Raw genomic sequence first — 15,617 nt, 5'->3', positions numbered from 1 at the left:
CTGCAAGGTATACTTTATTCATAGTGCTTTTCATAACTCCAGCATTTCTCATCATGTCTTTCGGCACGAGCTTCTACTTGAGCCGGGTTTCTTATCTTCTATTCCAATAAGAACTTCGATAGGTACTCTCTACTTTAGCTTTACTAGGAACAAGTCCAATAGTTTTTGCAAAATGACCCGAGCCGTTGCTCTTTTTTGGCAATGAATAGAGATGTAGTATTGCTTAAAACGGCATTGTTGGCACAGTGGTACAATGCCATTTTTTGCAAAAGTCTCTTTGTATCCGTTTTCAACTAATTTCCATCAATGATGCAATACTGCAATGCCACTTTAGAATTGGTTGATGGGTTGGCAAAGCCATTCTTGGGAGAAAATGATAATATATATGGCCAAAGCAAGAAATGGCAAAAAAAAAAAGGCACACCATTAGAGGCTTTAGAGCAACTGCACTGCTACCTTTCAGTGGCACCATTCTTTGCTAGCTTTAAACGTAGAAAGTCTATCTCCACCGCTCTTAATATCACAGTCCAAAAGTATTTTGAACGGTTCGAATTTTAAAAGACTCTTTGTTAACTCTTCTCCGTAAAAATTCTTTTAAAATATGGACCATTGAATGCTGAGACAGACAAACAACCTTCTCACACAGGGCTGAAATTGGCTATCTTCACTTAGATAAGTTTGGACGAAGTCTGGACACCTTATATTCATTACCAAAGGGCACATTTGAACCTCTTTCATTTTTTTTTCCATTTTTTGTCTCTTTGAACCAAAATTTTGCTGTGGCATTGTCGATCATCAATCATCATGCTAAATTGACACCTTAACAATCTCCTGATCGGTGCTACATAAACTCGTGTATTTTGTGTGGGGTAGTTAGAATAGTTTGTGTTATAATCTAGTTCTATTATTATCTGTCTTTCGATGTTTATATGACGTAATAGACCACTTCATGGATAATATGAAATTTCTATGCAAGAAATATACTCATAGACAGAGTATCCTATTCAAGTATTTTATTAATGTGTGTACGTATATGTGTGTACTATGTAGCATATCCGTATTTGAGCATTGAGTGTCCAATACGGATTTCTTTTCATTTTTTTTTTAGTGGAGCTTCTGCATGTACTCCGTCTTCACTCATGACCTAGAAATAGCGCGTCATCACCATCCAACCGGACCCGCCCGTCTATTTCCCAGCCAAAAGTTTTCAAATGGTTCCCTACAAAACTGGTTCTGCCAGTAATTGTAGTTTAAGAGAGACAAGCTAGGCACGGGTAGGTCACAAGACAGTGGTTCCATGGGTCATTCTCACTCATTACCTGAAGCTACTCCCAGCCCCACAAGGCGAAACCCCCAAAGCTTCCAGTCCCTGAAATCTGTTTACTCACTTTCCAGGCTTTGTTATTGCCGTTGCTCACTTGCAAGTGTTGCCAAAGCCGATTCATAGCGATACCTGCACAAAATTCTTCTCCAATAATATGCTTTCGGAGACCGATTCTGGAAAAACGAATGTCAAATCTCATGCCCAGCTACTCTCACGTACAGGCCACATTTTCACCTTCCGTTCCATTGTAATTTGTTGCTTCGAACCAAAATTGACGTGTGCCATTATCGGTGATCGTTCTAAATGGACACATTGACAATGTCTTCGCGCATGTTACATGGATCTGGGTACTTGGCGTCTTAGCGCAGGCATGACGTTGAGAGTTTTTTTACTATATTTTTTGGATTAGCTTGAATAGCTTGTATTTTAATCTAATTCGGTTACCACTATTATCTAAGGCTTTTCATGTTGTACGCTGGGGATATGGCTGTAAACGAACCGAATCGAGCCGAACCCTGTTAAGTTCGGCTCGGGTTCGTTTTTTTACTATATTTTTTGGATTAGCTTGAATAGCTTGTATTTTAATCTAATTCGGTTACCACTATTATCTAAGGCTTTTCATGTTGTACGCTGGGGATAGGGCTGTAAACGAACCGAATCGAGCCGAACCCTGTTAAGTTCGGCTCGGGTTCGTTAAGGTATGAGTTCAGCTCGGGTTCGGCTCGAGTTCGATTCGAGCCTAAATAACTTGGCTCGAGTTCGGCTCGTTAAAATTTTTCAAGGCTCGGGTTCGGCTCGGTTGGGTTCGTTAAGATACTAGTCTGGCTCGAGTTCGGCTCGGATTCGGCTCGGGTTCGATTCGAACTTGAACATCTTGGCTCGTTAAACTCAAATGAATCGAGCCGAGCCGAATCTAAGCTCGAATTGAGCTCGTCAAAACTCATGTTTGATTCGGCTCAGCTCATTAAACTTAAGCGAACCCAAACTCTCTCATTGATCGTATAGAATTTGGGAGAAAAATAAGTATTGAATTATATATACAGCCTTAAAATTTTTTACATTTACAAATAGACCCCTATTTAATTATTAATTAAATTTAAGTATAGGTTCGCGAACCTAACCGAGCCGAATACCGTTAGGCTCAGGTTCGGCTCATTTACGGAACGAGCCTAGAGTTGAGGTTCAGGTTCAATTCGTTTAGCAAACGAATCGAACTCGAACGAGCTCTTACTGAACCGAGCCTCGAATAGTTCGCGAATGGCTCAGTTCATTTACAGCCCTAGCTGGGGACATGTGGGATACTACCTGAAGCTAAGAGGACCACCAAACACCGGCTAAAAGGACGCCTAGAATAACATTCAACATTGTACGTACAATTATTTTCTTTGGTTATGTCGATGAGAATTCCTTCCTTCAGAAAACTTCACTTTCAAGACATTTTTTTTCGAGGGAAACGTAAATGCAACTTAGGCCCCATTCTTTTGAACTTAACTCAAATCTGAAAGTTGTCTTTATTTAAATTTTTTTCGTATTTGTTAGTTTTGCGCTAAACTTTTGTAGGTTATTGATTCGTCTCGACGAGAGAAATTGGAAAAGTAATTTTTTTTTTTTAGTTTTACCCAAGTGTTTTGATAAATAACCACTTTTTAGTAATAAAAAAAAAACTGTCATTTTGTTGCTCAGAAAAGAACCATCCATAATCCTTGTCATTTTAGAGGCATAGCCAGGTTCTATATCTGTGGGACAATTATGAAACACAACCTCAATAAAGAAAAACTGTTATACATAATGATGAGTCAAAAAAAAAACTTAATTTTCAAATACGAAAAGAAGATTAATATATTTATTCAAACAGTTAAATAACGCAAGATTTTACGATAGACCGCATCGATTTTCATGTTTAAACAAAAGATTTTTAGCATTCAAGGGGAATACCAGAAACACCAGCAAATTGGACCCCAAAATGATTTAGGAGATAGAGGTCCAACTGGGTGCCGATTGTCATGACAGAAAAAAGTAGAAGCTCTCAATTACCGATTACTACTTGACAAAGCTGTACCCCTAAGCTTGAACAACTTCCTCCAGGTCCGGGAACAAGAGGAGGGCAGCTTCATAGTCCAGAATCACTGGTTTTAAGATACATTTGTATCTCCTCTTAACCCACAACGAGTTTTGCTTGGAAACGATGGCCAAAAGTCCAATCACAAATCTTTCTCAAGCCTAGGCCTTCTTCCTTTTTTTGGTCGACAGACAATGTCCCAAGCAACCTTATTCGAGTGCCCACGCTTTTCATTACCAGTCCAAAGGAAGTTCCCAAGACTTGGGAAGGATGAAAGTGCATGGTCCGAAAGACCTGAATGCTGAAAAGAATCAAACTCATAATCAGGAGTCTACCAGCATGAGAGAGTTTCATTGGCAACAGTTGGTAATCCTAGTTGTGATCTTGCCGGTTCCCCCTCATTGTGTCAGCCAGCCTATGGCCGCTTCATCACTGATCACTATTTCTTCTTGTGTGATTTGTGCAAAAAAAAACACAATGATTCAAGAAAAGTTTAAAGAAGGATCTAAACTTGACAGTTGCAATACCGGCCATAAAAAACCAACTGACTGTTAGCACCAGCTAAATAAATTACCTAGAATAGCATTCAACATTTTATGTGCAATAATAAAAACTTTCTTTGGTTGTTTCCACGAACACTAAAGATAGGTACACTACCTTGCATGTTCTACATCTAATGTAGTGCCCATTTTGAGGATGGTGTTACCAAAAATTCTTGTTTTCTTTCCAATCGACGGAGAATCGACGGGAAACTGTATCGTAAGCTTGCTGGAATGTGGATGTGAAAAGTGGAGTTTGGTTCCTTGCCGTATTTCAGGACTTCTTTGGAAACAAACAATGAAGTGGATGAAGTATGGAAGAAGATTAACAAAATGAACTTTATTAACCCTCAAGGTAGAAGAACAAACAATCGAGATGATTGAGTGAACAATTACAAGTTAATTCTACTCCTAGAAAAGAAAAGATAAAGGCCTGATTGGCGTTGTTTGTGTGTCCTTGAAACTGCTACTAACTTGTACTTAAATAGGCCTCCTAACATTACATTTGAATTCAAAACTTTCCCCCCAAAGTGGCAGTTGAAAACTTCTCAAATTCTGATTATGAACCTCCTTCAACTGCCGATCATGCCCACGTTGAGAAAATTGCCTTGTTAATTGCGGTTTCCATCCTCTTCAATCGTGGAATCATGGGATCCACGTCCATTTGACACCTGTCACCCGATCGACGGTCCAAAATGCCGCAGGAATACGCCACGTGGAGGCTAATCGATGGACAAGACTTTTTATAGTTTCACCATCGATTCACCTTCACTCTGAATCATTAAGTTAAGTCCATTCTATCATCACATTTGCTGATATTTACCCCTGCCACGTGTCGCCTAATCGACGGGCAAAAATAAAAATCTTAATTGTGGTACAAACAATGCCCCCCTTATTTGTTTGAGTTAAAAAATCATTTAACTCGAATAAATAATTCCTTCGCCTTTTCCAAAAGGCGTGATTAACACACGGGGCTCTTCCAACGTATATATATTCTCTTGTTTATAAAAATTAGGGCATCGTTTGAAACCATCAACTCCCGAATCGATGGCGCGCAAGAAAGCTCCTCAAGGCAAAGCAATGGCTTCCAAAGCTTTCTCCAAATCGTCGTCTCCTCAATCAACTCAGAAGAAAACATCGAGTTCTCAGAAAACGGAAACCCCAACAGAGTCCTATCCCCCAAGGTATCCTCAATGCCTACGGGAGGCACCACAGTTTCCTCTTTATTTTATTTCTGTAGTAGGTTGTCCCTCTAAATTCATTCTGGGCCCTATTTACTCTCCAACCCCTCCTGATTCACTACCAACCTATTATCCGGTGAATTTTGATGAGCCCTTGCTCCTCTCGCTCCCAGGTCTCCATCGCACTGGCTGGAATACCAGAGGGACAATCCGATCATGGCCCTCTGTATTTCCATCTTGGACCAAGTGGGTAGACCGCATGAGGGGATACTTACACCTCTCGTGGCGTGCCATGGGAATTTACGAAACCATAGACCTATCCACACAGGCTTTTGAATTTAACCCTAATTTGATTGCTGTTGCCGCCTGTTTTTGGTCTGTTTCATCCAATACCTTTGTTTTTCCATACGGCCCCATGAGTCCCACAGTCTTAGACATTGCTCATCTGATTGGCCTACCGTGTATAGGTGCAGAAGTTAACGCTGCTTTGGATCATCGTCCTTGTGATCCACCGTTTGAGGCCTCCACTGATAATTCGTGGAGTTATTCACACTTTATATCCCTTTTTTGCACTTCTGATCTCAGAGAACCATCATTTACTGAGAAAGTGGCCTTTTATTTGTATTGGCTCAACAAATACGTGCTATGTGTGTCTGGCTTAAAGATCACCAAGGAATATGTCTGTTTGGCTATTTGCCTAGCTCAAGATGCACAGCTTGCTTTAGCTCCCTTTGTACTAGGGACATTATATAAAGGGTTATGGACATTCACAAATAATAAGATCACCAGTAACTGTGGTGGCCCTTTTTGGATTCTCCAGGCATGGCTGTATGCCTATTTTTCATTTCTTAAACCTTTAAGTTATTTTCCAAGAAGGAAAGATGGGGGTAAGTGTTTGAGCAACGCAGAATATTTTTTAGCTCATGAGCCCAAGCATGAAGACTCATCCTTCAAAAGGTACTTCACAGCTTTCCATAGTCCTCTTCTTGAGGACTCTCCTACCTGGCTGCCTTTTAAGGACTGTCGGTACTCGTCATCACGAAGGATTGAACCTATCCTCAAATTTTTGGTGCCAGCCCAAACAGTTAATGAATTTTGGGCTAGCGTTTTGATATCAAGATTCCTGTCGATAGGATTCTCCCCCTCGACCACACGCTTTTCCAATTGCAGTTTTGAAGTCTACATGCCAAATCAGTGTGCTCGGCAATTTGGTCTGTCACAAGGGATCCCTGTCCCTCATACACATCCACGGATTAAGGACTTGGCCAAAACGAGGCCGATTGTGACCCAGACCTCTCTAATTACAGAACTGATTGGACAATTTCAAGGCATCAAGGCCAGCTTTCAATTAGCAAGTTTTGTGGCCGGACCTTCCCTTACTTCGGAATTCAAATTGTTTTGGGACTGTATTAAACCCACCATCTTCAATAAAGATCTGAGCAACTGTCTCTTAAGACTTGATCCTGAAGAATCCTCATCAGGTATCTTTCATAACATCATCCCTCTTTATTTTGTAGATATAGAGTCCTAAACCTTATTAACTACTTCTCATTGTTTTTGTTCCTAAGGAAGCTTATGTCTCAAGAGGCCTAAAAGGCCAAGACAAAGGGAAGCAACCTGAGGTTTCACTTCCCTCTAGGAAAGGAAGCAGGACTTCTCAAGCTCGAAGTGCTTTGCACAATCCCCCACTGATGGCGGATGCAATGAAAGGTCTTGACTTGCTCGATCGACAAGCCAGTTCTCCAGAAATTGCTGAAGATTCTGAGACTCTGGTGACATTTAAAAGGGTAAAAATTTCATCCTTCTGTCAATTTTGGGCTATAGATATCATATGTTACTCCTCCATTGATTTATTTCTTTCATGTTTAGAAAACAAGGAGGAGACTTCAATTGGCACCCCAATCAGAGGATGAGTGCAGTAAAGAGGAAGGTTTGACTACAAACCAATTAATTCCTGTCAATTTCTTCTTCTATTATTCAATTTGACCTTCCATTTAATATCCCTTTACCTTTAACATGTCCAGCACCAATTTCGGATGAACATGTCAAAATTTCTGAAATGGATCACGAATCAACCTTTCCAGAGGTTCAAACATTTGATCCAATTACTGAACTCATCTTGAGCTCAGCACCTAATTCCCCTGTGACTCTGGGAATTGATCCCCTTCTGGAACAAGGAACTACTAGTGTTGAGCAACCAGAAATCCACTCTCCTACTCAAGGAGACCGAGTACGGGAGCCTCCTTTTGATCAATCAAGAATTAGTTCTCCTATCCAAGGAGAATTTATGTCAGAGCCCGTAGAACTATTGGTTGAGGCTACTGAATCCTCAGGGCAACAGCAAGTTGAAAGAGAAGCCCTCACTCCAGAGTTGATCCTTATCCCTATAACTCCAATAACTTTTTCCTCACCTGCCCATGGGGCTGATGCTGAGTTACCAACTAATTCATCAAACTCTGACTTGGACCTCATGCTGACTAAAACCAAGCAATACTCTGAGTTCTATTCCAAGTCCATTTCTGAGTTTTCTGAATCTCTGACTTCTCCACCACCATCTGAGCTTAGTGAGGAAACAAAAGATGAGATAAAAACCTTTTTCGGGCTACTTGAACTTCCACTGTTGGAGCTTGCCACTAAACACTCTGTAGCTTTTTCTGGCTGTATCACTTGTTTGATATCCAAGAAAGTTTTCCCACTGTCTGAGCAAATCAAGCTTGAAGAATTTGGCTCAATCGTAAAGGAGAGTTTGACAGTAGCAGCCTACTGTCAAAAAGAAATGAAGAGCAAACAGGATACCCTTAATCAATTTGCAACCATCTCAGCTAATTTGGACACAATGGGGAACAATATACATCAATTGAAAGATGAGTTGCAACAGATTGAGGACGAAAAGGCAGCCCTTCTTGCTCGTTTGAGTCAGCTTGACAATCAACAAAAGATCTTATTATCACGCAAAGAGTTGATCAGTCAAGAATTATCCAAGGTCTCCTGTGATGAGCAAAGCACTAAGGCCATCATTGCTATGGCCAACACTGATCTTTTGAAATATCAGGAAAAATACAATGCTACCAATAGCAAGTGGAGCTATTTCTCCCAATTGCTCCTAGAAGCCAAACTCAGGAACCCATGATTAATCTGTATATTACAACTTATCATTTTGGCCTCTATGTTTCAGGCATCTCATTAATTTGAACTCTGTATTTTCTTGCAATGTTTAGCCTTGTTTGCAGGCTTTTACACTTCTTTTCTTGAAATATTGATATTAATTTCGAAGTTTGTTTGTCTTATTCCTGTATTTATCCAAATTACAAGAATCTCTTAGCAACTCACGTCCCTAATCGATAGGGGAACTCAACCTTGCTTACTCATTTCTTTTAAAATTTGAAATAAACTCACTGATAGGGTCAATTCATAGGAAATCACGAAACCAACTAACCAAAGTTATTCCCTTTCTTGGTAATTGATGTAAATTGTGGCTAACCATTTCCTTCTTTACCGATGGTATAAATCAATCACAAACCATGGAAAATACCAACCGTCATTTCCTCCATTTCCTGTTAGTGGGGGCTGATCATGGGTAATAACTGCTTTTAATTAACTGCTTGGAAACTGAACCATTGTTCATATTTTCCTTATAAATTGGATCTTTGTGGAATGATTACACATCGATCCCTTTCTTTTCAATTGACTTCTCATCTTCATAGTCAAATTAGCACTATGGACATCGATCTAAACACTCCCTCGCCTTCTTTTGATACCGTCGATCGGCCACTCTCTCCCACTACAGCCATTTCAGGCTGGGATGATCCTTTGCCTTCTAACCCTCCATCCATTTGGGGTAACAATCCACCCACTGAAAGGGTTGTCGTCAGAATGGAGGATCCTCCTCTATATCCTAATTCGAGTGTTCGACGTTCACACGTCAAAGTCAGTTATCAATTTCCCTGGGTCAGAGACGAACCCCAGGCAATGTTACTGGATTCACTACTTTCTATGCCATATAGGCCAATGCCATTTCAGCTGGCAGAGGCAGGTGGCAAACCAAGCTTGGAGAATCATGAATCCCTTTTCAAGAGGGCCAAAAATCAACAAGCTTATTGGAAAGAAATGGTTAGAAAGCCACTTTTCCCTGTTGGCTTTTCTGATGACCAACCTGACATCTCCCCCCTACCTGAGAACCCTGATTGGTTTCAAGAGTTAGGGAATCTAAGGTATAATCCTCCACTATCTCAAGCCCACGTTGGGTATTCGATTTATAGAGATTCTGATGAAACTACAGCCAAAGAGCTATTGGCTGCTTTTGCTTTTTTGGATATTCACATTCTGGAGGAACATGTCCCCTATTTGAACTTCTTATGGGCATGTGAAACCCTTCAATTTTATGAGAGTAGCCTCATTACTACCCATCTTCATGGGTTCAAATCTGCACTGCCTCTTATAAGGCTTTGGATGAAGACCAGCACTGCTGCTTTCTATGATCCCTTTTGGGTTGATTATGAAGTTCAACATGACAAAGTGGTTAAACTTCATAACAAAGTGTTAGATTTAAATTACTCCAAATGGGAACTGCCACCAAACTCCTCAAAAGCTCTGTTCAAAAAGCATCAAAACTGGCTTCGAAAGAAAAACCACAAGAGAGCTCACCTCTTGGCTCAAGCTGAAAAGAGTGTAATGGCCATGAGGCCATTGGTAGATAAGAAGATAAAGATGGATGCAGATGCAATGGCTAGGGACAAAGAGCATTCATTCCTGACTTATGCTTGGGAAAAATTCCATGTTTTTGTTACTTGGAGTTTCCCACATTATTTTGAGATCATTCGGATTGATGCTGAGGGAAACCCTATCAATGCCTGAATTTCCTTTCTAAATAGGAAATTTATGTTTATTTCCTTTTATGAACAGGAAATGTAACTTGTTTTATTCTAATGAAAAGTTTAGCCTAAATTTATAGGCTTTCAAGTGATGGTCTGTTCAAGTCTGAATTATTTGTCCATCCGTCGATTTTATGTTTTCATTCGTCAATTAACTCCCAAGGGGATGGAAAATATGCCTTTAAATACTTTCCATTGATTGTTCTTTCATGGACATTTCCAAGAATAGATTCTAACTGATAAGCACCTCCTCTTAGAACTTTTAACACACGAAATGGTCCCTCCCAATTTGGGGACCATTTACCAAAGTACCCTTTCTTTTTCTTATCTAAAGGCAAAATTGCTTTCCAAACCAAATCACCTTCTGCAAATGATTTCTCATGGACTCTTTTATTGTAGACTCTTTCTAAATTCCTTTTCTGTGCTTGTATGTTGTTTAAAGCATCAATTCTAGATTCTTCCAGTCCATCTAATTCTTGATACATTGCTTCCTCAAAATCCATATTGTTTGGGCTATAATGCTTAGCCACTCTGTGAGATATAATATTAACTTCGACGGGTAAAACTGCGGCTTGGCCATATACTAACTCATATGGTGTAGCCCTGGTGCTCTCCCTTTTTGAAGTCCTATAGGCCCACAACACTCTTGACAGTAGATTATGCCAATCCCTTGGATTGTCAATTATCATTTTAGATAAAGTATTCTTAATAATTTTATTTGTAGATTCTACTTGCCCATTTGCTTGGGCATAATAAGGAGAAGAATTCAAGATTTTAACTCCATATGAGTTAACATAAGTCATTACCTCATGACCATTGAACACAGATGCTTGGTTAACTGTAATTGTCTCAGGAATACCAAATCGACAGAAAATATGCTCCTCAATGAAATCAATTACTTGTTTCTGTGCTACATTCTTCAATGGGATAGCTTCTGTCCATTTTGTAAAATAATCCGTAGCCACCATTACATACTCATGCTGTTGAGAAGAATGAGGAACTATTTCTCCAATCATATCAATTGCCCATCCCCTAAAAGGCCATGGTTTAACAATTGACTGTAAAGGAAAAGCTGGAACCCTTTGAATAGGTCCATATTGCTGACACTTCTGACATCCCTTAGCATATGAGATACAATCTTTTCTTATTGTTGGCCAATAATAGCCATATCTTTTGAGTAACCATTTCATTTTCTCTCCAGACTGGTGAGAACCACAAGTTCCCTCATGAACTTCACCCATAACCGTCATTGCTTGGGATTTATCAATACACAGCAATAATACTTCATCTGAAGATTTTCTGAATAAATCATTGCCTACTATAACATAGTTTATGGCCCTTTGCTTTATATTTCTGTCTATTTTCTCTTTTGGGTTCTCTAGAAATTTCCTTATTGGAACCCTCCAATCATCAACCAAATTTATTTCCATAATATCAAAATCATTGTTATCTCTTTCAATAGAGAAAGGCAAGAATCTCTTTTGGACCTTTATTAATTTTTCACTTTGCCATTCTGGAATCCTAATTCCAGAAGCAATTTGTGCCATCTGATTAGCATCACTATTCTCCAATCTATAAACATGTTGTAAATGCACTTCATCAAAATATGTTATTAGAATTTTAACTTTCTGTAATTGTAATTCTAATAAAGGATGATTGCACTTATATTCACCTGTTATTTGTCGAATTACCAATTGTGAATCTCCTGCGACATTTAAATACCTAATATTCAATTCTTTTGCAATCTCTAATCCAATAATTAAAGCTTCATACTCAGCTTGATTATTGGTCAGAATCCTGTTTTCATCTAACTGAAAAGAAAACTGTAAGAATTCTCCTTTTGGGGATGTAAAAACTACACCTGCTCCAACTCCTCTGTCAGTCTTGGAGCCATCGAATGACATCTTCCATGGTTTTATTTCGACCATATGTATCTCAAATTCATCCTTTTCTATTAATATGTTAGGATGATTAGTTATGAAGTCAGCTAAAGCTTGCCCTTTTACTGCCTTTTGAGGCATATACTGTAAATCATACTCTATTAAAGATAATAACCATTTTCCTTGTTTACCTCTTAATATGGGCCTTGTTAACATATATTTGATGATGTCCGTTTGTGCAATCACATATACCGTCGATGGTAACATGTAACATCTTAGCTTGGTGGCAGAAAAGTATAATGTCAAGCATAGCTTCTCAATAGGCTTGTATTTTATCTCGCATTCATTTAATCTCCTACTAAGATAATATATGGCTTGTTCATGTCCATTTTCATTATCTTGAGCCAAAAGACAACCAATCGACTGGTGTCCTGCTGAGATGTATAATTTTAAAGGTTTTCCATTTATTGGTGGCATCAAAACAGGAGGCCTTACCAACGATTGCTTTAAAAACTCAAATGCCTTCTGATGTTCTCCTTCCCATTTAAAATCTTTCTGAGATTTTAACTTTAAGAGTAGGGAAAAAGCAAGAGTTTTTCCAGACAAATTGGAAATAAATCGCCTAAGAAAGTTTACCTGTCCTAGAAACTGTTGGAGTTCCTGTTTGTTTGTTGGAGGCTGTGCTTCTATTATAGCTTTTGCTTTATCTTTGTCAGCCTCAATCCCTTTCTTATGAACCAGAAATCCCAAAAAATTTCCAGCAGTAACTCCAAAAGCACATTTCATTGCATTCATTTTCAGCTTATATAGTCTCATTCTCACCAAGACTTGTCTTAAATAGTCTATATGCTCATCAAATGTATGTGATTTTACCACTATATCATCAATATAAACTTCCATAAACCTTCCAATTAGGTCATGAAAAATCACATTCATTGTTCTTTGATAAGTTGCTCCTGCATTCTTTAATCCAAACGCCATAACAATCCATTCAAATAGTCCAATATATCCTGGACATCTAAATGCAGTTTTGTGTGTATCTTCCTCTGCAATGAATATTTGGTTATATCCAGAATAACCATCCATAAAGGAAAGAAATCGATGGCCTGCGGTTGCATCCACTAAATGGTCTACAACAGGCATGTGATACTCATCTTTTGGTGATGCCGTATTCAAATTCCTAAAATCAATGCATATTCTAACCTTGCCATTTTTCTTGATTACAGGAACAATATTTGAAATCCATTCGACATACTTAACAGGCCTAATAAATTTGGCCTTAAATAATCGTTCCATTTCTTTCTTTACTTCTTTTTGAACTTCAGGTGTCATCTGTCTTGGAATCTGTTGATATGGGACAAAGACCTCTTTAATAGGAATTTTATGTTCAACTAATGATCTATTCAAACCAGGCATATCAGGATAATCCCAAGCAAAGCAATCCTTGAATTCTAACAACAAGTACTTCAAACGATCCTTCATTTCATCAGGTAAAGCAACACATACATGAAGAATTCTAGGATCTTCCCCTGTTCCTACATTAAAATCCTCTAATGGATCTTTTACTTCTGCTTTATAATCATCAAGCTTAGCAGGCGCAGCTTTAAGATCTTCCATAGCTAATTCCTTAACAGACAAAGGACTATCATCAACTACGCAGTCTGCCCAATTACAAGAAATAGGCTCATCAGCCTCTAATTTCCTAGATACAATGAAAGAAAATAATCTCTTAAAAGTAGCTTTTAAAGTAGCTAACTCTTCATTCACATGACTTAGATTGTCACTGATCATGGGAAACCTTTGATGTAGAACCACTAGACCTTAGTATCATGTTAGGTCTAACAAAATCTCCACTTATTTCTTTAAAACCATCAGTAATGTATTTAAGGAATTGGCTTTCAGTAATACTTATTCCCATCGATTTCACTTCTGAACCTTCCTCCTTGATTGGCCATAAGTCTTCATCATATAGACCTGCTTCCACATTGTTGGTATCTGCTTTAAATGGATGTTTGTCTGCCCAGAAAATTTCCATACCGTCGATATCTTTATCCTCTCCTTGTTTCAAAAATATTAATGCCTGATGTAAAGAAGAGGGAACACACCCATTTATATGAATCCAATCTCTGCCTAACAAGGCATTATAATTGGAAGAAGAATCAATAACAAAGAAAGTAGTATTCATCTTTCTGTTTCCAATCTGTAATTGCAAAGAAATCACACCTTTAGCAGGTGAACATCCTCCTGCAAAGTTTCCAACTGTCACTTCTATTGGAATCAAGTCTGACTCATTTTTATTCAAAATCTTCATCATTTTCGAAGGCAAAATGTTTACTATAGCTCCATTGTCAATCAAAACCTTATTAATAGGTTGCCCATTAATGTGAACCATAATATATAATGGCCTTAAATGCCTGACCAAGGCATTTTCGGGAGCCCTCAAGACAACCACGTCTTTTCCTTTTGTGTCTTTCTCAATTTGAATAGACTTCTTTTTTGAGTCTTCCTTTTGCTCACTTATTTTTACTATGGCATCTGCTTTGTCTTCAACATCCCCTTCTAAGCTTGTGGGTTGTTTAGGTTTTGCCTGAAAAGTTTTAGGCAAAACTAAAATCATGTTGCAATGAATTCTAGTAGGGGAGACTGACCCGAATTGGATTGTATCCAATGCTTGACCAAAAGAGGTAGACTTTTGAGAATCTGTTTCATTCTTGTCATCTTTGAAATCTTCTTTCATCATGTCTGAACTGTTAACTGACAGAAGATCATCATCCTCATCATCTTCTAACAATACTTGTTGAAATTCTGCCATTTTCTTCTTTAAACTCTTCTTGAATTCTGCCTTTTGCTCCTTAATTGATAGAACAGGAGAAACACTTGAGCTTTGCCCCCTAAGCCTTTGGGTGATGGCTGGTTTGATTGTTTGCCCCCCAGGTTTTTCAGCTTCCTTTACCTGTTGTTTAGGCACTGTTCCAGTTGGTGCAGTGGACTCTCTAGTCCATACCATGGGAGCTGCCCGATTTAGAACTGCTCTAGCCTTCATTTCAGGCCACTGTGTTGAATCCATCATCACCTGTTGATCTCTCCTTTCTCTTTCTGAAATCTTCCTTTGTAACCTTCTTTTCTGAGTATTAGTAATGGGCTCAAATTCCCTTACACTTGGGAATTTAGGATGTCTTGCTGTATCCCATCCATGATGCTCCATATTTGGTGGAATTACCATCCTCCCTTGATATCCACCTTTGACAAAAGGCATTCTTCCCCTTGATTTCATACCTCTTGGGTAGAAACCTCTTCCCCTTCCATTCATAAATGAAGGTGGATATATTAGGCCCGTATCTGGCTTCCCTGGTAATGCTGGAATCACAGGATATCCTTTAAATAGGAATGGTCCATCATCTTCCCCATACCATTTGAGTGATTCAGAGGGTATAAAAATTCCAGGGTCTTCACCTTCAAAAATCAACTTTGGTCCTACATAGATCTGCAAATCACTACTTCCCATGGTATTGAATCTAATGGAACCTTTAGCATAGGTACCATTGTACTTTTTTTCTGCAACAACCTCTTCCCCTTTTTTGATTTCCTCATCACATCTTAGGCAAAAATAATTTTCAAACTTCTGCCTCATCTGAACTTCCTCTTCTCCTTCCATAATTTCCTTTTCTTCTTGAATCCTTCTTTCAATGTGAGATGCCATTTTTCCTTTCTTCATTCTGGCAGTCACCATGTTGACCTCTACCAAGGGAAAAGGATCAATATC

General features: G+C 38.8%; 1 protein-coding gene across 1 annotated transcript; it reads right to left on the bottom strand.

Annotated features, from left to right (window-relative positions):
• Positions 1-10,114: 10,114 nt before the first annotated feature.
• On the bottom strand, positions 10,115-13,471 carry LOC131314085 (uncharacterized). The gene has a single exon (XM_058342577.1). The coding sequence runs from the start codon at positions 13,469-13,471 to the stop codon at positions 10,115-10,117; it is 3,357 nt and encodes a 1,118-aa protein (XP_058198560.1).
• Between the last annotated feature and the right edge of the window lie 2,146 nt (positions 13,472-15,617).

Source organism: Rhododendron vialii, chromosome 13a (assembly GCF_030253575.1).
Source record: "Rhododendron vialii isolate Sample 1 chromosome 13a, ASM3025357v1".
NCBI lineage: Eukaryota > Viridiplantae > Streptophyta > Magnoliopsida > Ericales > Ericaceae > Rhododendron > Rhododendron vialii.
This window is presented reverse-complemented; position numbering and strand designations above follow the sequence as displayed.

Coding starts and splice junctions, on each gene's coding strand:
- LOC131314085 (XM_058342577.1), bottom strand. CDS start 13,471: ATGGAAGATCTTAAAGCTGCGCCTGCTAAGCTTGATGATTATAAAGCA.